Below are 23684 nucleotides of genomic sequence, written 5' to 3' on the forward strand. Positions count from 1 at the left end.
GTTCTATAGAAGACAAACATGCTCGTTATTAGAACAAGTGGATAAGTAGAAAGAAGAAACTATTCACCCCTTATCGTATTACTCAGAAATAATCTCTATATTGTATTTTATGTCCTTCCAGATTTTTTCTTACACATTTTTCCAAGGAGTATAGTGATGCACTTAAAAAAAATCTTTGTCACATTTATTAAAGTGTAATTGACATTCTGCAAAACTCACCCTGAAAATTAAAAAATAGTCACCACTGTAATCAGGATGTAAAACATTTCCTCAAAACTCCTTTGTGCCCCTTTGCAACTGACTCCACCCTTATCCTTAAGAATCCATTGATCTGGGGTACCTGGGGGCTCAGTGGGTTAAGCCTCTGCCTTTGGCTCAGGTCATGATCTCAGGATCCTGGGATTGAGGTGTCTCCCCCCCACCCCCCATCCAGCTCTCTGCTCAGCCGGGTACCTGCTTCCCCCTTTCTCTCTGCCTACTTGTGATCTCTGTCAAATAAACAAATAAAATCTTAAAAAAAAAAAATCTATTGATCTGTTTTCTCTTAGAAGGATGACATTTAATCAATAAAATGATCTGTTATGGAAAAATTTGTAAGCATATAACAACATTTTTTAAAGTATATTTTGAAACATTTTCAGGACAGTCATAGGATTTAAAAATAACTTTTGCAAATTAAAGCACAATAGACGAAATTGTCAAGATAGTTGTTAGCTAATCTAGTTAAGTCAGGCTTCAGGCTGGGGCTGGTTGGTAGAAAGATGAATAAAATTGAATTTTACAAAATTCTCTGTGGGGCAGATATATATCCTTACAGATATTTGGCATCTTCTTAAAATTCACCCTTGCTACCAAGAAAGGGACAAAGAAAGCAACAGCCTCTGTTCTATTAGTTGGCACATGTTCAGATATACCTTATCTACTTTAAAAGGTTATGAGCACCAGTGCTGAAGTTCATTAGCATCTTGAACTGAACTGAGTGGAGTGTCGTGTTGCGGCTGAAAGGCAATGCCCCCTCCCTTTTTTTTTCCTAAGTCTCTTCTGTCTAATTTGAAGAAGTTTAAGGATTTAGTATTTTTGTGATCAAGGCAGTTTTCTGAAATATATCAGGTACTACATTACAGGTGAATAAAACGAACCACACATAAAGGGATTTTGCTTTCTACTTTTTGTAATTCAGTATTTTGTGTTTTAGATTTCATAAAGAGTAAGGAGATTTGAATTAGATTTGTTTAGAATGCAGTGGCTAATTTATACTACTAATTTTAGGAAGCATTCAAAGCTGTGGAAGATATTCATGGACTGTTCACCTTGTCTAAAAAACCACCTAAACCTCAGTTGATGGCAAATTATTATAATAAAGTCTCAACTGTGTTTTGGAAATCTGGAAATGCTCTTTTTCATGCATCTACTCTCCATCGTCTTTACCATCTATCCAGAGAAATGAGAAAGAATCTTACACAAGAAGAGATGCAAAGGTAAGAATGTTACAGTCAACTAATACTGGAATTATGAAATAAATACCTTCTCCTAAATGGCATGGCTCCAGGTTAGGGTTTCTCAGCCTCTGCACCATTGACATTTGAGGCTGGATAATCTATTGTCATGGGGACTGCCCTTAGGATGTTTGGCACCATCCCTAGTATACTCACTGAGTGTCGGTATGATTCGTGCACTGCTCCAGATCAGAAGTGTCTCCAGGCATGGTTGTTCTCGGATAGAATTCTTGGTCTTCAAGTAACTGTCTTTTGTCTGATAACCAACTCTGCCGTAAACCTGATTGAGAAAATCGAATATTAGGAAAGACAGTGTTAAGATATGAGCTTTCTATCCATATAGAATATTTAAAGTCTAAGGATAAAATAAAAAAATTAAAATAAATGCTGCCATGAGGTCACTTTTTCTCCAGTTATAAAATAAAACTGATTGTGTGTTCAAATAAAGAAAAGGGGTCTATAACCTAGCAGTCTAAAGACCACTTTATTTTTTTTCAACAATACATGCAGCCTATTTTCTTTTAGTCATGTTTGTTTTTTTTATTATGTTTCAGTTGGACTCAGGGAGCTCACACACATACTTTTTCTTCATATTGGTAGACCGTGTTATTTTGGCCTCTAGTAGAATTTTGTACACCAAATTGTTTTTCTTTAAGCTTTACACCAATACGTGCAGCCAACAAAATGAATTTTGCTAGTGTATTTTCTTTGAAACTCTTAAGGAGAGTGTTCATTACGCCATTCACTGTCCTTTATGTAATCCATGTCTGAGATTAAAAAAACAAACTTGGTTTCCTTAAGGTACCTCTGTACAGAATATCCTTTTAGAAAGTGCTATCATAATAGTATTATGATAATAAATATTAGGCTGTTTAACTGTATATGGATTATTTTGCTTCATCTTCACAATAGCCTCCTGACTCCGAAAATTAAGTATCTTGCCTTAGGTTCCAGTCTTGAAACTGGTAAGGCTGATATTCTAACCCTTGACCTTTGGGCTCCAGAGCCCACTATCCTTAATGTCCTGTAGTGCTCTGAATTCAGCCTGACTTCCCTCTTGTGTTCTAAGGAAGCTAAGATGTAGCCCCACCATGAGTCCTTGCTCAATCCCGCAACCCCCAGTCATGTTCACCTACATTTTAAACCCAGTCTTTTTTTTTTTTTTAAAGATTGTATTTATTTATTTGACAGAGACAACGAGAGCGGGAATACAAGCAGGGGGAGTGGGAGAGGGAGAAGCAGGCTTCCCGCTGAGCAGGGAGCCCAGTGTGGGGCTTGATCCTAGGAGGCTGGGATCATGACTTGAGCTGAAGGCAGGTGGTTAATGACTGAGCCACCCAGGCGCCCCCAGAGTCTTTTTCTGTAGCTGGCAAATATTGACAGTAGTAAGTGGGTGGGTGAAGGTCTGCTTCTCCCAGGTATTCGTTTTAGCACAGTCCGGTTCTCTTCATCTCATGTTTTGATGAATAACAGAGATGAATATGGTCCATCAGTACGGTATACGTGTTCTGCCTCTCGCGTGTCTTGCCAGACAGTTAAGAAGTGTTTTTTTTTTTTTAAATCAGTTAACATAAATTTAACAGATTTGTAATTTTGTTCTCCAGAATGTCTACCAGAGTCCTTTTGGCCACTCTTTCTATCCCTATTACTCCTGAGCGTACTGATATTGCTCGACTTCTGGATATGGACGGCATTATAGTCGAGAAACAACGTCGCCTTGCAACACTGCTAGGTCTTCAAGCCCCACCAACACGAATTGGCCTTATTAATGATATGGTTGGTATAAGTTGGAGCATTCTTACAGCTCAGAATGAAAACTTTACGGTCAGGTTTTATAATTCATGGCAGGTGGTTCTGATGGATGGTATAGCTTGAGTCCTCATCGTATCCATAGCTAAGCTCAGAAGTTGATAGCAAGGTACTGGTCGATGTCAGGACAGTAGCTGACTGAGCCTATCTTAGCATATTTCCTCTTTGGGGAAGGGATGCTAAATGGCGAATCAATTTTTTTAAGAGAGTTTATTTTATTTATTTATTTATTTATTTATTTGACAGATCACAAGCAGGCAGAAAGGCAGGCAGAGAGAGAGGAGGAAGCAGGCTCCCTGCTGAGCAGAGAGCCTGATGTGGAGCTTGATCCCAGAACCCTGGGATCATGACCTGAGCCGAAGGCAGAGGCTTTAACCCACTGAGCCACTCAGGCGCCCCAAGAGTTTATTTATTTGACAGAGAGCGAGAGAGGGAATAAAAGCAGGGGTAGTGGGAGAGGGAAAAGGAGGCTTCCCGCTGAACAGAGGGCCTGATGCAGGGCTCGATCCCAGGAGCCACCCAGGTGCCCCTAGAATAATTTCTTGATAGGAATAAAATTAGAGCTGGGAGAATTTTATTTGAATTCTTACATCACGGCTAATTTCAGTAATAAGGGCATTTATAAAGAGAAGTATTCAAGAAATGTGGACTGTTAGTCATGCATGCATTTTGTACTGGGGATAGATTAGAGTGTTCATGTGTGGGGATAGGATCTGCCATTGTTTGCCTCGGTCTTTTTTTTTTTTTTTTTTTAAGGATTTTTATTTTATTTATTTGACAGAGATCACAAATAGGCAGACAGGCAGGCAGAGAGAGAGGGGGAAGCAGGCTCCCCGCTGAGCAGAGAGTCTGATGAAGGGCTTGATGCCAGGACCCTGGGATCATGACCTGAGCTGAAGGCAGAGGCTTTAACCCACTGAGCCACCCAGGCGCCCCCGTTTGCCTCAGTGTGACTAGTAAGTAGGTCTGTATGGGAACACACTCCTGTGCTTGCAGGTCTTGGTATGTCCCTGCAGTTAGTCTGTCGCTGGTTGGCAGTTCCAGTATATGAAGGATAAAGGTCCACATGCATTATGCATTCTAGGTTATAGCTTAGGTATAAGGTAAGATGTACTTCGGGCACTTTCGAGGTTTATGAAATTAGTCCACTTTTTTGTCTCCTTTTAAGAAATGTTACGCAGTGGCATACTTAGCTGAGTTCTAGTGCCATGTAAGAATATAAATCCTAAATGTAATTGGGTAAATTCTCATAAGGTGGTTTCTAGTCACTGCTTCCCACCCCCCCAGTAGCCTACCCAGATTTGTAACACCACATACTAGTTTGCCTGTGTACTTTGTATGAGATTTGAGTTCTGTATTTATGCAATACGTTGAATTCTTTTTCTTAGCATTATATTTGTGAGACTTACATGTTGAATGTAGCTGTTTTTTCTTTGATCATTTTTGTATAAGCACATCTTACTGGGGCGCCTGGGTGACTCAGCATCTGCTTTTGGCTCAGGTCATGATCTCAGGGACCTGGGATCAAGCCCGGATTCTGGCTCCCTGCTCAGTGGGGAACCTGCTTCTCCCTCTGTCTCTCCCCCTGCTCATGCTTTCTCTCTCTCTCAAATAAATAATCTTAAAAAAATATTACATGTACTTTTTTTTTTCCCCCCTAGTTTAGGGCTGTTACGGGTAGTGTTGCTAAGGTAATTTTTGTGTAATGCAGTTACCTGTAAGCTGTGGTGTTTTACTTACTAGTAGTAATAAATTAGCTTGTACACATGAGTTGTCTTCATAAATGTTTTATTGATCATGTTGATTTAGAGTTTTTATATCCTTCTAAACTCTCGGGGGACATTTAACTGTAGATGTATAATTTGGGGTTAGAGACTCAAACATAGTTTTCGTTTGAATTCTTCTGGTGAATTTAAAGAGAGTTGAGGCCAATTTTTCAGATGTTTTCCAGATTTCCAATCCCCTATTTTTCTTACTTATACTCAGTTCAGTTGGAAATCTAGTTGGAATATTTCCTTCAGCAAATTAAACCTTTTGTTTATTACAGGTCAGATTCAACGTACTACAGTATGTTGTCCCTGAAGTGAAAGACCTTTACAATTGGCTGGAAGTAGAATTTAACCCACTAAAACTCTGTGAGAGAGTCACAAAGGTAAGACTTTGTATTTTAGTTTGGTTATACTACCATATAGCTGGCCCTTGTGCTATTACAGATTCTTTTTATATTGAGAGACAAGCATTGTCCTATACGTTTGAATTCAGTGCACATTTCATTGTCTTTTTTTCTTTACATCAGGAAAAAAGATATTTCTGATGTGCTAAATAAACCTTTGGAGGTAAATTAGCAGCATGACTGATTTAGCCATTGCTGTCAGTCACCTTCAGACAAGCCTCAGTATAGCTTCGTATTATGTGTGTATTTCCCCTCACTGTGCGATGTTTTTATGTTTAAAAAACCAGAAAAGTTTCACAAATGTTTGAGTGTTACTTAGAAAATATCATTCTTTTTTAATGTACTGGATTGTACAGGTTCTGAATTGGGTTCGGGAACAACCTGAAAAAGAGCCAGAGTTGCAGCAGTATGTTCCACAGCTGCAAAACAACACCATACTCCGTCTTCTGCAGCAGGTAAACAGTTGTAAAGGAGCGTTCTATTTACAACTGGAATTTTTCCCCTCGGTTGTTTTTTTCATCACAGCAGTAAAAAATGTCGGAACCACTAGAAAGTTAACCCTTCACCAGACTCCAGCCTTGCCAAAACTGGTCTTTCTGTTTGATTTGAAAAGCAGTTATTTTATGTAATTTGTAATTGCTTTTTTCTCCTTAATTGTTGAACACCATCTTTGTACATTTTTCCTCATTATCAGTGTAAATTTATTTTACTCCTTTTAATGCCTTCATGGTTTTACATTGTCTAAAGGGTACTACTGTGATTTATTTATTCAGACCCTTTTGATGGAAGTCTGTATTTCTAGGGTTTTTTTGCTGTTAGAAAATGTTGCAGCATTAAACATTTCCATATATACATCTTTGCATACTTCTGTGGCTTTCTATCATCTAGGAAGTGGAATTAGTCACAGGGCTTACACATTTAAGCTTTAGCAGCTCTACAAGATTCTGTTAATGAACCCTCCTACCAGTAGTGATTGGGAAGGCCTTTTCTGTTTCTCACACTAGTTATTGTTAGTCTTTTGTCATATTTTAGTCTGACTTAAATAAGTTTAAAGAGTATGGTTTATAATATGGCTTCAGTGTTCTTATTTTGTCTTCATTTGTTTCACGGGGAGGGGCTTTTATGATACATTGGCTTGTAGTATTTGTGCACATTCCATTGGCCTGCCTCTCTTTTATAGGTGAGCAGTGTTATTTTTTATGTGCTATACAAATAGTTGAAGGTTAATTAGCAGTATAACTGAATTGTAATGCTGCCAGTCTCCTTCAGACAAATTTATTGAAAGTGTTTAGGTGAATTAGGTAAGTAGCAGGTCTTTATCTACAAATATAAGGTGATTTAGGGCTTTCTGTTTTATAAAACTAGAATTTGAAAGGATTGGGCTTCCGAGGAATGGTACAATGTGGTGGCTCAAAGCATAGCATTTGGGGTTTATATCCTTGAATTGGAATTCCAGCTCCAGCAATGTAGTGTTAACACTTAGTCTAAGCTTCAGTTTCTTTTCTCTGAGAAATGGGCATAATTTCTACTCTCAGGCTTGTGTAAGACTGCACAAAAAAAATACTGAATAGGGGCGCCTGGGTGGCTCAGTTGGTTAGCTGTCTGCCTTCGGTTCAGGTCATGGTCCCGGGGTCCTGGGATCGATCCCCGAATCGGGCTCCCTGCTTGGTGGAGAGCCTGCTTCTCCCTCTCCCTCTGCTTGCTGCTCTGCCTACTTGTGCTCTTTCTCTCTGTCAAATAAATAAAATCTTTTAAAAGAAATGCTGGATAAATGATAGCTGTTGTTACTAACCTTGTGTTTCTTATGCAGGTGGCACAAATTTATCAGAGCATTGAGTTTTCTCGTTTGACCTCTCTGGTTCCTTTTGTTGATGCTTTCCAACTGGAACGGGCTATAGTAGATGCAGCGAGGCACTGTGACCTGCAGGTATGTGCCGGAAGGGACACGGAGGTGGGAGGCTTTTAAGGACAGAAAAACACATATCCTTTGTTTCTCAGCTTTTGGTTCACTGGCACCATTTTAAAGTTGTGCTGAGTGAATCTTCTGGCTTTTGTATTTAATTAACATTCTTATTTTTTTTCCCCTTATGATCAGTTGAAATTTTTTGTCAAACGTCATTTATTTCTAGAATGATTTCATACTTATTTATAGATGTAACTATTGATGATGTTACTTAATTCTCCAAAGGTTCGTATTGACCACACTTCTCGGACACTTAGTTTTGGATCTGATTTGAATTATGCTACTCGAGAAGATGCTCCAATTGGTCCTCATTTGCAAAGCATGCCTTCAGAACAGATAAGAAATCAGCTGACAGCGATGTCCTCAGTACTTGCAAAGGCACTTGAAGTCATTAAGCCAGCTCATATACTGGTATGTATCTTTGGGGGAAAATGACATACAGAATTTTTGAGGGACCCTTATTCTGTGTCTTACATACAAAGGTTTGAGATGAGTCTGAGAAAATGGGCTTATTCTATATTTCCTCTTCAGTTGTATTGGCTAGTTTTGGTATTCTACCTATTACACACATGACCCCCCGCCGACACCCATAAGGGGTACTGTGCTTGGGCTTTTCCTCTCGGCTTAAGTTCTTGTCTTGTTTGTGTGCTCTGTGAGCATGTCCCCGTGGCTTGCACACTTTAAAGTAGATTTGGTGCATAGAAAACTTGACCTAGCAAATAAAGGTTCTTTAGCTGCATCACTCCTATTGATAAGACTGTATAGGTCATAGTATTTGGTGCTAGGAACTAGTATCTTGAATAACATCATCTCCTGTTCTTAAATGCAGACATGTGAGGGTAATGCACCAGGGTTTTGTGTTTTTTTTTGTGTGTTTTTTTTGTTTTGTTTTGTTTTCTTTTTTTCAGATTTTATTTATTTATTTGACAGACAGAGATCACAAGTAGGCAGAGAGGCAGGCAGAGAGAGAGGAGGAAGCAGGCTCCCTGCCGCCCTATGTGGGGCTAGATCCCAGGATGCTGGGATCGTGACCTGAGCCGAAGGCAGAGGCTTTAACCTACTGAGCCACCCAGGCGCCCCCACCAGGGTTATTTAATAATTATATGATGTGTAATGTCATGGTGTGTGTCACACAAGAATTTTTAAAAATGCATTTGTCTTTAAAGCAAGAGAAAGAAGAACAGCATCAGTTGGCTGTTACTGCATACCTTAAAAATTCACGAAAAGAGCATCAGCGTATTCTGGCCCGCCGTCAGACAATCGAGGAAAGGAAGGAGCGCCTGGAGAGTCTGAATATTCAGCGTGAGAAAGAAGAACTGGAGCAGAGGGAAGCTGAGCTCCAGAAAGTACGGAAGGCTGAAGAAGAGAGGCTGCGACAGGAAGCAAAGGAGAGGGAGAAAGAGCGCATCTTGCAGGAACATGAACAAATTAAAAAGAAAACTGTCCGTGAGCGTTTGGAGCAGATCAAGAAAACAGAACTGGGTGCCAAAGCTTTCAAAGATATTGATATCGAAGTATGTAACACATTACTTCTTAACTTGAATCCACATCTCAGAAGCCTAGTCCTTTACTGTTTATTGATTACGTTGGGTTTTCTGGTGGTTTTCGCTCCCTTTGGTACAGCTGATTCATTCATCTGTGAAGTAAACATTTGTTTTTTAATGGCTCTTAAGTTTTTAACCCTTGTTAAAGTGGAGTTGGGTATGTGCAGTTTAGAGTAACGAGAAATAGATGTTAAGATCGTGGTGTTTTCCCTACGTGGAAGTGGAGCTAAGACTGTTGTAAGGCATTCTTACGTTGCTTAAGTTGACGCATTGTGCGCGTTTACTCAGTGTATAGAAAGTAATTTAGGTTTTTGAGTTTGGAAAAATCACATTTTCCATACACATTTCTCTTGGATTCTTAGCGATTGTGCATTTGTAATACTTTCAGGATCTCGAAGAGTTGGATCCGGATTTCATCATGGCTAAACAGGTTGAGCAGCTGGAGAAAGAAAAGAAGGAACTTCAGGAACGCCTGAAAAATCAAGAGAAGAAGGTAGGCGGAAGAACTGGTTGTTGATCAACTTAACGTGCCAGATTAACAGAAGATGTTCCTTTAAACTACATTTGTTTTCACGTCATTCAGATTGACTATTTTGAAAGAGCCAAACGTTTGGAGGAAATCCCGTTGATAAAGAGTGCTTATGAAGAACAGAGGATTAAAGACATGGATCTGTGGGAACAACAGGAAGAAGAAAGAGTAAGGTTTTTGTTGAACTGTAACATCTATAGGCTGTAAACTGTAATTAAATCCTCTGCCAGTAACGGGGCCGTGGATTCAAAACCATGATTATTTCGTGTTCTTTAGCCAGGAATGGTGCTTCAGTGGCTGCGTGCTAGCAGATTGGTCGGCAGAGAGGAATTTTCACAACAGAGTTTTAAAAATGAAACTTGTACAATACAAAGGACAGCTGAAAAGGTCACTAAAAAAGCAGCTTTATGGGCATATAATTCACATGCCATACAGTTCTCACATTTAAACTATACAGTTCATGGTTTTTAGTATTGCACAACCATTTAATTTTAAAACATACCCCAAAAGAAGCCCCATACGCTTCGGCAGTCATTCCCCATTTCCTCCCCCCCCACCTGGCCTCTTGTAGTCAGCAGTCCCCTTTCTGTCTCTATATTTGCCTGTTTTTAAGACTTTTTATATAAATAGAGCCACATAATGTATGGCAGTTCCTTCTTTGTGACTAGGCCGTTCCTTCTGTAGTTTTGTTAGTATATGTTGTATTTACCCTAATGATTCAAAAGCAAGGTTTGCGAATGCTTGTAGCGGCCCCATTCTGGTTATATATAAATAAAAAGTAACTATAGACAGCACATCTGTGGGGACTGGAGTGGGGGATGCAGCCTCTTGGTTGCATTGGAGTGTTTGCATTCTGGGCTTTGTTTGCCAGTGCCTTGCATTTCTTCACAAGCTAGAAATTTTTTTTTTTTAAGATTTTATTTATTTATTTATCAGAGAGCGAGAGAGTGAGCGCGCGCGCACACAAGCAGGCAGAGAGGCAGGCAGAGGCAGAGAGAGAAGCAGGCTCCCCACTGAGCAAGGAGCCTGATTCGGGACTCGATCCCACGACCCTGGGATCATGACCGGAGCCAAAGGCAGAGGCTTAACCAACTGAGCCACCCAGGCGCCCCTAGAAATTTTTTTTTTTAAAGATTGTATTTATTTGACAGAGACCCAGTAAGAGAGGAAACACAAGCAGGGGGAGTGGGAGAGGGAGAAGCAGGCTCCCCGCTGAGTAGGAATTCCCAGTGTGGGGCTTGATCCCAGGACCCTGGGATCACGACCTGAGCCGAAGGCAGATGCTTAACAACTGAGCCACTGAGGCGCCCCACGAGTTAGAATTTTTGTGGTAATATGTAAAATTAGGGAAATAAGAATGCAGACCAAATAAAGTACTTGAGATGATCTGCTGTAGTCTTTGCCCTGAAGCCCTTTTCCCCCTTGGAGTGCAAAGGGAAAGGGCTCCTTAAATCACCCTGCCTTAACCTCCAGTTTTCTTTAAGGGAGAAAATATCTTTTATCATTAAACCATAGTGCTTGTTATCTCTGAAGTATTTTATGGTATATGTTACAGTTTTTCTTTCATAAAAATTTGCAGTACTTTTGGGCCTAAATAAAAACAGTTTCTTACAGATGCTCCCAGAACTCCATCATCCATCCTCTGTCCCTGATTGCCTTACTAGGGACATTGGGCACGGATATAGTAATGTTTCTGTATTTATGGCAAGATGGATGGAGCAGAGGAGCTGCTTGTCATTCTTCAAGAATATCTGTGAAGAACTAAGAGTAAATTAATCAGATAATGATTGCTTTGAAATTTAACTTTGTATTATGTACTTGCAGATTACTACCATGCAGCTAGAACGTGAAAAGGCTCTTGAACATAAAAATCGAATGTCACGAATGCTTGAAGACAGAGATTTATTTGTAATGCGACTCAAGGCTGCACGACAGTCTGTTTATGAGGTGAAGTTAACTGATTTCTGGGGAACATTTATTCATGAGCTTTTTATTTTGCCTTAAGGTTCTTCTTTAACACAGTGGTATATTCTGTTTTGACGTTTTGTAGTGATCATTCAAATAATATTTTAGCAGAAAGGTTCTTGAAAATAGAGGCTATTAGTCAGCCATCACTATAAATAAATTTTTCTGAAGGTGAAAGTGGACTGGATAAAATTTGCTTTTGATACAAGCTTGTTTACTATTTGATTTAGAAAGGAAAAAGGCAGATCGAAGTGTTCTGTTCTTAAATTCTAATTTAATCCTTTGGTTTGTTTTATATAAAAGCAAACCCAGTAGGTGTAGAAAATAGCTGTCAACAATTTAAATTTTAAAAAATTTGACATGAAAAAGCTCCGTACTCATTTGGAAATTTTTAAAGATCTTACTTATTTATGGAGGGGGGTTGGCAGAGAGAATCCCAGGCAGGCTCCATACCCAGCACAGAGTGTGGGGCTCAGTCTCTCAACCAGGAGTCAAATATGCAATGGACTGAAGCACCAGGCACCCCCGTTTGGAAGTTTTTGTACTTGAAAGTTGCTTCTTATGGTTTCACGAAGTTTGTAGTGCCTTAGTAAACTTCAAATTTAACTAGTTTGTAGGTCTTCAAAATTTTTGATTTTTGTTTTGTTTTTCTTGTGTCTGTTCTGTTAATAGGAAAAACTTAAACAGTTTGAGGAGCGATTAGCAGAAGAAAGGCATAATCGCTTGGAAGAACGTAAAAGGCAACGTAAGGAAGAACGCAGAATAACCTACCATAGAGAAAAAGAAGAGGAGGAACAGAGGAGGGCAGAAGAACAAATGCTAAAAGGTATCTATAGACCACGATTGGAGGTAGTATAAGGCAAGGTTGATACTCAGTTTATAGCAGTCATATTCAGGGTGCCTCGGTGGCTCAGTAGTTTAAGCATCTCACTTTGGCTCAGGTCATAATCAGAGGGTCCTAGGATCAAGTTCCATGTTGGGCTCTCTGCTCAGCAGGGAGTCAACTTCTCCCTCTATCTCTGCCTCTCCCCCTGGTTGTGCCCACTCTGTCTCTCTCAAATAAATAGCACCTTTAAAAAAAGGAAATTTAAATATAGTAGTCACATTCAGAAACATAGCAACAAGGAACCAGGACCATTGGCTTCTTTTTTTAAAAATTTTATTTATTTGTGAGAGAGTGAGAGAGAGCATGCGTAAGCAGGGGGAGCAGCGTGCAGAATGGGAAGCAGTTCCCCGCTGAGCATGGGGCCCGATGCAGGACTGGATCCTGGGACCCTGAGCTGATAACCTGAGCTGAAGCAGATGCTCAGCTGACGACCGCGCAGGAGTCCCGGATCATTGGCTTCTTCACTGCACCTAACTAGAACCTAACTTTTAGTTGTCTGAAGTGTGTTATAGGCAAGGATGTTATTTTCTCTGCCAACTTATTTCCACATTTTTGGTGTTTCTTAAAAAAAGTATCACTTTTTAACTTTATCCCTGTATTTTATGTAGTTGTAACATTTATTGAGGAGCATGTGGCAGATGAAATCTGTCGAATGATTCTTTATCTGCAAATCCAGATGCTCAGGAGTTGGGGAGGCATTTACCTTGTCATTACAAAACTATTCATGTTGAGTGCATTAACATTTGTTTTACTTGAATATCTTCTGCCCCTTAGCTGGTTATAAACTACTTAAAAATTCTAGAAAGAATTTCCCTTCTACTTTACGCTGCTTGCTGAATACCAACAAAGTAGACCTAGCAAAGAGGGGAAAGATGCAGGTAGAGGCACACTTTATAACGCTACCTACTACATCTCGCAGAGCGTGAGGAGAGAGAGCGTGCTGAGCGGGCCAAACGCGAGGAAGAACTCCGAGAGTATCAGGAGCGGGTCAAGAAATTAGAAGAAGTAGAAAGGAAGAAACGCCAAAGAGAGCTGGAAATTGAAGAAAGGGAACGACGCAGAGAGGAAGAGAGAAGACTTGGTGACGATCCACTTTCTAGAAAGGTGAGTGTAGGGGTTACTCTGTTGCATTGTGACGTGTTTGTCATCCAGCTCTCTGGCATGATCCATGTACCTTTGCGCGTGTCCGTGTCTGGGCTTGGTCTGTTAAATCGGTTGCATTCATCTCTCTTAACGTCTGGTATTACTTTGTCTTCCCAGCGATAGGTTCTTAACGGGGGAAAATCAGACTTAACTTAAGCAAAGCTGGGATTTTAGGCTTCAGTTTAGGAATCTTCTCTGTAAGAATGAAGTCTTCTAAGACATCAGTATTTGACGAAAGAACACTCTCTAGTTTATGGAAGGACTGTTCTCCCCTCCTTAAAGGGTTGCTGTGAATCAGAGGTGATGTGAGTTCTCTGACTTCTTCGTGCTCAGAGCTGGCCTGGGGGACCGTTGCGTATCACAGTGTATTCACCGTCTCCTGGCAACTTGTTAGAAATGCAGAACCTCCGGCCCAGTGCCAAACCCGAATTAGAACCTGCATTTTAACAATATTGTGGGGGCGCCTGGGTGGGTCAGTGGGCTAAGCCTCTGCCTTAGGCTCAGGTCATGGTCTCAGGCTCCTGGGATGGAGCCCCACATCGGGCTCTGCTCAGCGGGGAGCCTGCTTCCCCTCCTCCCGCTCTCTGCCTGCCTCTGCCTGCTTGTGATCTCTGTCTGTCAAATAAACAAAATCTTAAAAAAAAAAAACCAATATTCCCAAGTGATTCAAAAGGCTGCTCTGAATATTTATTCTTAATATGCACGCATGTCCAAAACTGACCCGTGTTCCCCCTCTATCGTGTCTCTGACTCTGGCTCCTGAGTGGTGACTCTGTTACCCACTTAATGGTGGAGTTTTTAATCTAGCACTCCCTCTCCTTTCTTTCCCTGCATTACTGCTTTAATTCAGAATTTCCTTTTGCCTGTATTATTTACTGGTCTCCTTACTATTCTCCGTGATTATAATCATTTCCCAGCTTCAAACCTTCCTCTACGTTGTGGCCTGCTTGATTTTTTTTTTTCTTCCATAATGCATATTTGATCATTATACCTGCTTTTGGGTTTCACATCTCTCTTTTGATTGGTACTGAGTCCAGGCCTTTCTAGTTTGCTGCTTTCCATTAGCTTCATCTGCCACCATTTTCCTCGTAGTCACTGTCTCTTTCTATGCTTCCTGTGCTCTATCTCTTCCAAGCCTTACTATGTTTCTGTGACATTATCTGCATGTTCTTTGTTTTCCCGTGGATGTGCCCATGTTACCCCCTAAAGAAGATACTTTCTAAGTTAAGAGGTGAGTAGCTGGGAGATTTCTTGCCTGCGTTTCTCCATTCCTTTATCTCTGCCATACTATTGTCACTTCTCTTTATTGGAGGATCTGCTATTCTTTGATTTCTTTTTAAGATGTTTATGGGTAGATTTTTGGTTTTGTTACTCCTATTGCTCATTTTTATTTTTATTTCTTCATTATTAGTGAATATGTACTCTGTGATTGTTTCAAAAAATATATTTAGGGTCACCTGGGTGGCTCAGTGGGTTAAAGCCTCTGCTTTCAGCTCAAGTCATGGTCCCAGGGTCCTGGGATCGAGCCCCACATCGGGCTCTCTGCTCAGCGGGGAGCCTGCTTCCCTCTCTCTCTGCCTGCCTCTCTGCCTACTTGTGATCTCTGTCTGTCAAATAAAATCTTAAAAAAAACATATATGTATGTACGTATGTATGTATTTAGGGATGCCTGGGTGGCTTAGTCTGTTAAGCAGCTGCCTTCGGCTCAGATTATGATTCCAGAGTCCTGGGATTGAGTCCCACATTGGGCTCCTTGGTCAGTGGGTAGCCTGCTTCTCTCTGCCTCTGCCTGCCACTCTGCCTGCTTATGCTCTCTCTCTCTGACAAATAAATAAAATCTTTTAAAAATACATATATATTTATTTGAGAGAGAGGGTGTGCACCTTCACCTGTGGTGGAAGGGGTTGAAGGGAAGGGAGAGGGACAGGCAGACTCCCTGCTGAGCCCCATGTGGCTTGATTTAACCCTGGGATCATAACCTGAGTTGAAACCAAGCATAGATGCTTAACCGACTGAGCCACCCAAGCATCCCTGGTCTGTATAATTTCTAGTTTTTTGGAATTCAGTACATTTTCCCCTTGTGTCCTAAAACATGTTGTTATGTGTATTCTTTTTCTTTTGGGCACGAATTTCTGTGGGTATGTATGGAATCAGAAGTGTTGGGTTATTTTAATTTGCTGCATTCTGTTAATTTATGGGTACTTCATCTTCTGAAGAAAGGGAGGTAACTTGGGGCACCTGGGTGGTTCATTAAGTGTCTGCCTTTGGCTCAGGTCGTGATCTCAGGGTCCTGGGATCAAGCCCTTCATCAGACTCTGCACAGCTGGGAGTCTTTTTCTCTTTCTCTCCCTCTCCCTCTCTGCTGCTCCTCTCTCTCTCAAATAAAATGTTAAAAAAAAAAAAGAGGTAGCAAACTTTCTGTGATTAGGGGTTTCTGTGTTTCTTTTTTTATTTAGTTTTTGCATATCCATTCTTTTGTTCATTTTTGGCATTTTATTTCTGTTTTGTGCCTCCCTCTCCCTCCTTTCCCTTTCAGTTGGAGAATCTATTTAGATTTATCCGTTCATATTTAGCATGGTAGTGACTGTATTTGGTTTTATTCTTAACATTTAGTTTGGAGCTTTTTATTTACTTCCATGTTCTTGCTACCGCTTCCTTTAAGCCAAATCTTAAGAACTTTTCTCAGTTCACTTTTGTTTTTTGTATTCTTTTAGTGATTACCATCCACTTCCCCCCCCCTAAAATTTATCTAAACTTAACAGACTGTATATTGATTTGAAGACCTTCTCTGAACAAAAACTTCTGAGCTTGTCTTTACTTTGGTTTCATTGCAGTAAGTGCACTTGTACAGCTGTCTTGGCAAACACTGTTTAGTTTCAGATATGTTTATACTGTATCACCTCTTCTCCTTTGCAGATACATTTTGTTGGTTTTGTATATCCTTTCAGGTTTTTTTTCCAGGCTGTCTTTGTATATGTCTCAAAAGAGCACCCCCCGCCCCCCATTTGAAAAATTGTGCAGTGATTCGGTCCCTGCAAAATCCTCCCTCAGAAGTTTCAAGACAGTATTTACTGTCCTAGTACACAGGGGATGGGGGGAGATCTGATAAAAGTCTTGGTCTTGTTAACCTCTGTAGATAGTCTGTTTTATTTCTTGAGAACTTTCAGAATTTTCTCTATCCTTGGAGTAAAGGGCAGTGTAGAGATTATCCTGAGACTCTGTCTAATCACCTAATTGTATATTTAGTAGTCTGTATTATTAATCCTTTTTGGCACTTGTGCCTTTTTTAGTCAGAGGATGTAATTTATTTTTCTTAGAGAAGATTAAATTTCCTTAGCTGATGGAAATTGTCTATATTTGCCTTTCAAAGTCCTATTCTTTCTGTTACAATGTTTCTTTTTTTCATCTCTTTGTCCTTTTGTAACTGGTTCTCTGAGGTTCTTGTTCAGTTTATATGTTTATTAGCAGGGCCTGTTCTGTTTGATCTATCAGCTGAGTTAAAAATTTTTGGCAATCATGTTACTTTTTAGAATTCATTTTCTTTGTTTAATGGCTATCATAGCCATCCCTAAAAATCTCTTTTGAGGGGCTAGTTGTAGAGAAACCTCTAATAACCTGAATTCTTTGTTGAGTGAGTGTGAAGGGTGGGATAAACTTGGTCTTCTGGATATGTACAGTCCCTCCATTGTGGTGACTAAGTTCCATTGGCATTTGTGTTTTTTATCCCACGGTGTCCATTCAGGAAAGTCTCTTAGAACAACATCCACCACAAGAGTTGAGAGTCACTTACAATGGCAGATGACTTACCATTTGGCTCTTTTCCTTCACTGCAGCTTATACTAGTTGTTGTTGAGGTTTTTGTTTCCAGAGCACTTCAAAATTTAAATGAAGATCCTCTTAATCATCTGTTTGGGATTGTTCACTTTGTCAGATTTTTATCTTTCTCTTCCCACCCCCGCCCTAGGTCTTGTTTCATTTTTCCAGAGTGTTCTTAATTGCTAGTTGTGGCTTCAAGTTATGTTTGTTGGAGCAGTCAAGCTGTGTCAGAGGTGTTGGTGATTAACATTGTGTGCGTTGGTCTCTGCAAAGACTGTACCACATTTGTATTTCTACTTGAAGGGTGTTTATCTCCTCTTTCCATAATTTTTAATGACAGCATAGTATTTCCAAGAGGGAGGTAACTGTTAATTGAACCACTTCCCCATTTGACGTTTAATTTGTTCAGCCTCTGTTTAGTAGGAACTGTGATGTACGTTTAGGGCACTGAGCTTTTTTCACATAATCTCAAAAGGAAAATTTGAGGTCAGAGGAGATCTGTAGCTATTTTAGTAATTCCAGAGGGCGGGTGGGGGTCAGATTACTTTCAGGTGGTATTTTATTGATTTATAAAGTCACTCAGAATAAGTGAGAATGCCAGTTTCACTGTACTGTCACTCTGACTTAAGATTAAAAAAGAAACAACTTTAAAACTTGTTTATATTTAAGGGCTTAAGATCGATGTAAGTGGTAATACCAGTAGTTGTAATAAGTGTTGCCATTGTAGTGCCTCACGTTAACTTTGGTGAATGTAGGACTCTCGTTGGGGAGATAGAGATTCAGAAGGCACTTGGAGGAAAGGACCTGAAGTAGATTCCGAGTGGAGAAGAGGCCCACCAGAGAAGTAAGTAGAATCAAGGAAAATAGTATTAATTAGTCATAGGTCCTATATAATACCTTATCACAGTTTTTAAGTTTGGTTTATTTTAAGTTGGGGAAAGGAGAATCGTGAAGAACTGTGTGCATGCCTGTTACTGAAATATTTTTCATAGTTTACTTCAACAATGCTGTAATTACCGACTTCTAAATATTTTGACAAATAAATGCTTCAGATTTTTTTGTTCCCTGAGTGCTAGAGATTACAGTAAGAATGAACAGTTCTAGAGCTTTTTTTTCTTTTTCTTTAAATTTCTTAAGTAGATTAAACCATCCTTTAAAAATGACTGCTCATGATAAACAAGATTGCTGGTCATAAGTCTTACACAGAAATTAAATTTTGAAAGGCCATAGTAATAGATGAGAAATGGGATACTTCTTATAAAGTACAGTTAGATAACTTTTTAAGGCAGTTGTCTGCTTGATTTGTTGATGTGTAAGATTTTATATTGTGTTATTTTTTTTATCAGGAGCACATACTCTTTGAGGAGTAGGAATAATGAATTTAGGCTGAAATGGGTTTTAAAAGGGAGAGAAATAATTCCCCCCCAAATCATGTGCTTTTAAGAAAATGGACTCTTAAAGATGTTTGCCTTGTTGCTCTGTAGGGAGTGGAGACGTGGAGAGGGGCGGGATGAGGAAAGGCCTCACAGAAGAGAGGAAGATCGACCAAGGCGTTTGGGAGATGAGGAAGAGAGAGAGTCTGCTGGTAGACCCGATGATGATCGCGTTCCCCGGCGTGGCATGGATGATGACAGAGGTCCTAGACGTGGTCTTGATGAAGACCGGTTCTCTCGCCGTGGGGCAGATGACGACCGGCCTTCCTGGCGTAATGCAGATGACGACCGGCCTCCCAGACGAATGGGTGATGAAGATCGGGGGAGCTGGCGTCATGCAGATGATGATAGACCACCTAGACGGGGACTGGATGAGGACAGAGGAAGCTGGCGAACAGCTGATGAGGACAGAGGACCAAGACGTGGGATGGATGAGGACCGGGGGCCACGACGAGGAGGTGCAGATGATGAGCGGTCTTCCTGGCGTAATGCTGATGACGACCGGGGTCCCAGGCGGGGCATGGATGATGACCGGGGTCCCAGGCGTGGGCTGGATGATGACCGAGGACCTTGGAGGAGTGCTGATGATGACAGAATTTCTAGGCGTGGTGCAGATGATGACCGGGGGCCTTGGAGAAACATGGATGACGATCGGATTCCCAGAAGGGGTGATGACTCAAGACCTGGTCCCTGGAGACCATTTGTCAAGCCAGGTAAAATTTTGGTATTCCGTAAACTTGCTTAGATGCTCCATAGAATCTGATGTGTTTTACAAATAGAGGGTGAAATCTTACGTGAGCTAATCACTGTTCCGTAGTTGATACCAGGTTATTTCAAATAGGGGTCCTCTCAAATGACTGGTTACGTTTAGATATCTAAATAAAAAGTTATTTTTTAGCTAAAAATGTGAAATTTTAATTATGTCTGACAGCAATCAGGCTGTATTATTATTAGTTTCCAGATGGATGGGTCTTTTATCTTTCCTTAGTTATCTGTGCAGTGATTTTTATGTTCAGAGTTTGACTTCCATGTCCCACACACCAAGAGAAGTTAAAGAATTTTACTCCTTTTTCTCCTTTAGTGATATGCACTTTGTTTTCTTTCTGCCTGTTGACCCGTTTGGGGGCTCTTGTTCCCATGCCTATCCCTGAAGTATTGGTGTTCCTCTGGTTCTGTCCTAGACTAGCATTCTCACATAAATAATGAAAAAGTTACTTACTAAATATTTGTCTTGCACTCCTCTGTCAACCATGGGGTTATTCTTTTTTTTTTTTTTTTTTTTTTTTTTAAAGATTATTTATTTGAGAGAGAGCATGAGAGGGGAGAAAGTCAGAGGGAGAAGCAGATTCCCCTTAGAGCTGGGAGCCTGATGTGGGACTCGATCCCGGGACACCAGCATCATGACCTGAGCTGAAGCCAGTTGCTTAACAAACTGAGCCACCCAGGTGCCCACCCATGGGGTTATTCTTACGGGAAAAGCGCAGTTTCTTTCTTTCTCAGTCTTGGGCCTGCTCATCTTTTCATATTTTACTGATTTCTAGTACCATCTTCTCCAGGTGCCTTCTTTGCTTACCTTCAGACCCATGTTTCCAGCTGCATGTTGCATATAGGACATTTCTACGTAGAAGTGTCTGTGACATGTCACATTCAACCTTTTGAAACAGTTCTCACCCACACCCATCTCTTAAGGGCCACCACCGTCCATCTGATTGTATAAGTTAAGGGTCTGGGAGTTCCCCTTTGCCTTCTTATGTCCTCTTATGTTAAATGTTTCATTTAGTTCAGTTCTACCTTTTTTTTTTTTTTTTAAAGATTTTATTTATTTATTTGACAGACAGAGATCACATAGATGGAGAGGCAGGCAGAGAGAGAGAGAAAGAGAGGGAAGCAGGATCCCTGCCAAGCAGAGAGCCCGATGTGGGACTCGATCCCAGGACCCTGAGATCATGACCTGAGCTGAAGGCAGCGGCTTAACCCATTGAGCCACCCAGGCGCCCCAGTTCTACCTTTTTAATGTTCTTCAGATCTGCCCACTTCTCTTTTCCCCTTGCACGTATTTAGGTCTGTGCTGCCATCATTCCTTCCTCGAACTCTTGCTGCTACTGGTCCTCACAGGCTCCCCACTCCCAGGTCTAGTCTTGGCACAGTAGCCAGAGTAATCCATTCTGCATGAAGATTTCAACAAGTAACCTCTTTCCCTTGCCCTTTGTGTTTCTGTCTCATATTTCTGTCTTTTCTGGTCTCAGTTGATTCCACTGTCTGGCTGTGTGACTTTCCTGTTCTTGTGTGAAGTGGGGAGAACAGTGTCATAGATTTTTATTAAGTCCCGATAAATGCTTTATGTGAAGTTGCTATGAATACCGAACCATCACTATTCTCATAAGGTCTCTGGTCACAAAATTTCTGTCAACCAATGAACGTGACCTTTTGTGCGTTTCTGTTTTAAAGATAACCTTATTTAATACACGTTGTCGGTTCATTAACATTGAACTCATGGCCAGTAGCGCTGTAGCTTCTGAATGGAGCTTCTCTAACACAAGTATTTTTCCTGTAAGGCACATCCACTGCCTTCTTGTGCTTGGGACACTAGACAAGCAGCATTTGAGCACAGTGCCTAAGGGCCCTTTGGAACAGTGAAATCCCCAACAATGCAAGAAAATGTGAAAACCTGTCACTAAACAGACCACCAGAAGGGTACTTGGTTTAAAGTATGAGAGCTGCAGCACGCAGCAGAGCGTTACCTTGTTCAGCCTCGACTGTGAGTGTGCTCTGCGGGCGGCTCAGGGACCCCATGGCTCTGCACGAGTGTGTAGGGGGGCAGAGTGCCTGGGTGTCCGTGGATGATTTGCAGACACGTTTCAGCAAGTAGGTAAATTAGCAGGTATGGGATCTGTGTAGCTCAAAACTGGGGCTAGGATTAAATGAGTTCATACACATAGAGGGTTTAGAGTAGTGCTGTGGCACATGGTAATACAAATATAGCGACAGTAATTAACCTTGCAACAGATTTTCATTTATATTTGCTCCCTTTGGCCTTTTTGTGCATATATATGAAGTTCCTTGATTTGGGCATCCCATGTCTAAGTGTGAGATAGTGGTCAAAGGACTTATCTTTGTCTCATGATTGCATAGATGGTAAGTGATGGAGAGCAAGAATAGAAAAGGAAGTTATTGGTAATATGTAATTTTGATAATACGTCATTTTGAAAATGTAGGATGTGAATGAACTTATAAATGGGGCTCTCTCGGAGATCTGGCTCTTACCCCTGACTCTGAGTTTTTTGTTTAAAATGAGTTGTCTGTTTACTATCTGTTTACTAACAGATTTTTAGATCTGAAATCTCAGCACATGGAACACTCAACCCAGACTATGTAAATGTCCCCTGTCTTACACGGTCCTCCCTTTATGTTAGAGAAACAGTGGTAGGTAGTCATAAATAGGAGCTGGTGATTCTGTAAAGTAAGATAAATAGCTTTAGTTTTCTCTCTCTCTCTCTTTTTTTTTTTTTAGAGTTTACTTATTTGTCAGAGAACAGAGGCACAGAGAGCTGCAGGCAGAGCAGGCAGAGGGAGAAGCAGGCTCCCTGCTGAGCAAGGAGCGGGATGGGGGACTTGATTCCAGGACCCTGGGATCATTACCTGAGCCAAAGGCAGACACTTAACCTGCCGAGCCACCCAGGCTTCCCAGGTTTAGTTTTCTTTTTCCTCTTTTTTTTTGTTTCTTGTTTTTCGTTTTTAAAGATTTTATTTGTTTATTTGACAGACAGAGATCCCAAGTAGGCAGAGAGGCAGGCAGAGACTGGGGTGCGTGGGGTGGGGGTGGGGGGGGGAACAGGCGCCCTGCTGAGCAGAGAGCCTGACACCGGGCTCCATCCCAGGACCCTGGGATCATGATCTGAGCCAAAGACACTGGCTTTAACACCCAGGCGTTCCTTAGTTTTCTTTTAAATGAGGTTTGGAGTGTCTTAAATTAGCACCTGCAGTGGTGGTATTAATGTCAGCATTCACATATCTATTTATTGTTACTGAGTTTCTTGAGTATAAAAATGTTTTTCCTTTTTTAAAAAATAAAAACAGGTGGATGGAGAGAGAAAGAAAAAGCCAGAGAAGAGAGTTGGGGTCCACCTCGAGAATCGAGACCATCAGAAGAACGTGAATGGGATAGGGAAAAGGAGAGAGAGAGAGAAAACCAGGATCGCGACGAAAACGACAAGGACCCAGAGAAAGAAAGAGACCGAGAGAGAGAGCGAGAGCGGGACAGAGAGCGAGATGGGGATCGAGAGGACCGCTTCAGACGACCTAGGTTTGCTTTGGAACTCTTTGTGGAATTACAGTTAGGAGTCTCTTAAATTCTCTGGGAAACCATGTAGTCTTGAGAAATGGTGCGCCTCGTGCCTCAATTGAACGTTCCTCTCTTAACAAAGTTGAGAAGGTGAGGCTGACACTGGGTGGCTGTCTGCAGGTGGGTAGGACTCTAGTTCTACAGGTATCTTTGCGAGTCCATTGCCTTTCCCCTGTGGTTTAGTTACTCAGTTTTAGAGCCCTTAAATTATTCAAAGCTCCTTGACTTTTATTAGCGGTAACAGTTCTGTCTTGCTCCTTCTGACCTGAGTGGCTTTGTGCTGATGGCTCTGGACCAGCACTCTTCAGTGCCGTTTTCTGTGAGGATGAAAGCACACTGTCTGCAAGGCACAGTGTGGTAGCCAGCAAGCACATTCGGTGTTGAACATTTGTTGGAGTGTGATTAGTGCTACCGACAGGACGTCTTGATTCTGATTCAGTTAATTCTATTTAAGTGGCTGCATACAAGTAGTGGCTGCCATGCTGTTCAGCACAGGTCCAGATGTTCTCACTCGGCCTTTACACGTGAGGCACCAGATTGAGATCAATTTAGAAATTCAAAGGTTATCCTGGTTACATTTGTAAAC

The 23684-nt window shown here is 41.0% G+C and overlaps 1 protein-coding gene and 2 non-coding genes across 5 annotated transcripts in view; all 3 read left to right on the forward strand.

The window, feature by feature from the left end:
* The window catches only part of EIF3A (eukaryotic translation initiation factor 3 subunit A), a 38061-nt gene that overhangs the window by 11621 nt on the left and 2756 nt on the right, over positions 1-23684 (forward strand). For 2 of the 3 annotated variants that reach the window (XM_032878746.1, XM_032878767.1), the window contains 15 exons: positions 1270-1478; positions 3101-3272; positions 5353-5457; positions 5835-5933; positions 7289-7405; positions 7667-7852; positions 8608-8955; positions 9374-9478; positions 9569-9682; positions 11339-11461; positions 12152-12305; positions 13285-13469; positions 18079-18167; positions 18808-19469; positions 22834-23059. In XM_032878746.1, coding sequence (XP_032734637.1) covers positions 1270-1478; positions 3101-3272; positions 5353-5457; positions 5835-5933; positions 7289-7405; positions 7667-7852; positions 8608-8955; positions 9374-9478; positions 9569-9682; positions 11339-11461; positions 12152-12305; positions 13285-13469; positions 18079-18167; positions 18808-19469; positions 22834-23059 — 2894 coding nt within the window. The remainder of the gene's footprint in view (positions 1-1269; positions 1479-3100; positions 3273-5352; positions 5458-5834; positions 5934-7288; positions 7406-7666; positions 7853-8607; positions 8956-9373; positions 9479-9568; positions 9683-11338; positions 11462-12151; positions 12306-13284; positions 13470-18078; positions 18168-18807; positions 19470-22833; positions 23060-23684) is intronic. The other variant, XM_032878756.1, reaches the window with a different exon arrangement.
* On the forward strand, positions 5567-5696 carry LOC116858473. The gene has a single exon (XR_004380922.1). It is a non-coding gene; the product is annotated as a small nucleolar RNA SNORA19 (small nucleolar RNA).
* LOC116858466 lies at positions 6625-6753 on the forward strand. The gene has a single exon (XR_004380920.1). It is a non-coding gene; the product is annotated as a small nucleolar RNA SNORA19 (small nucleolar RNA).

This window comes from Lontra canadensis, unplaced genomic scaffold, assembly GCF_010015895.1.
Source record: "Lontra canadensis isolate GAN:19392208 unplaced genomic scaffold, GSC_riverotter_1.0 scaffold3, whole genome shotgun sequence".
In the NCBI taxonomy this organism is placed as follows: Eukaryota; Metazoa; Chordata; class Mammalia; order Carnivora; family Mustelidae; genus Lontra; species Lontra canadensis.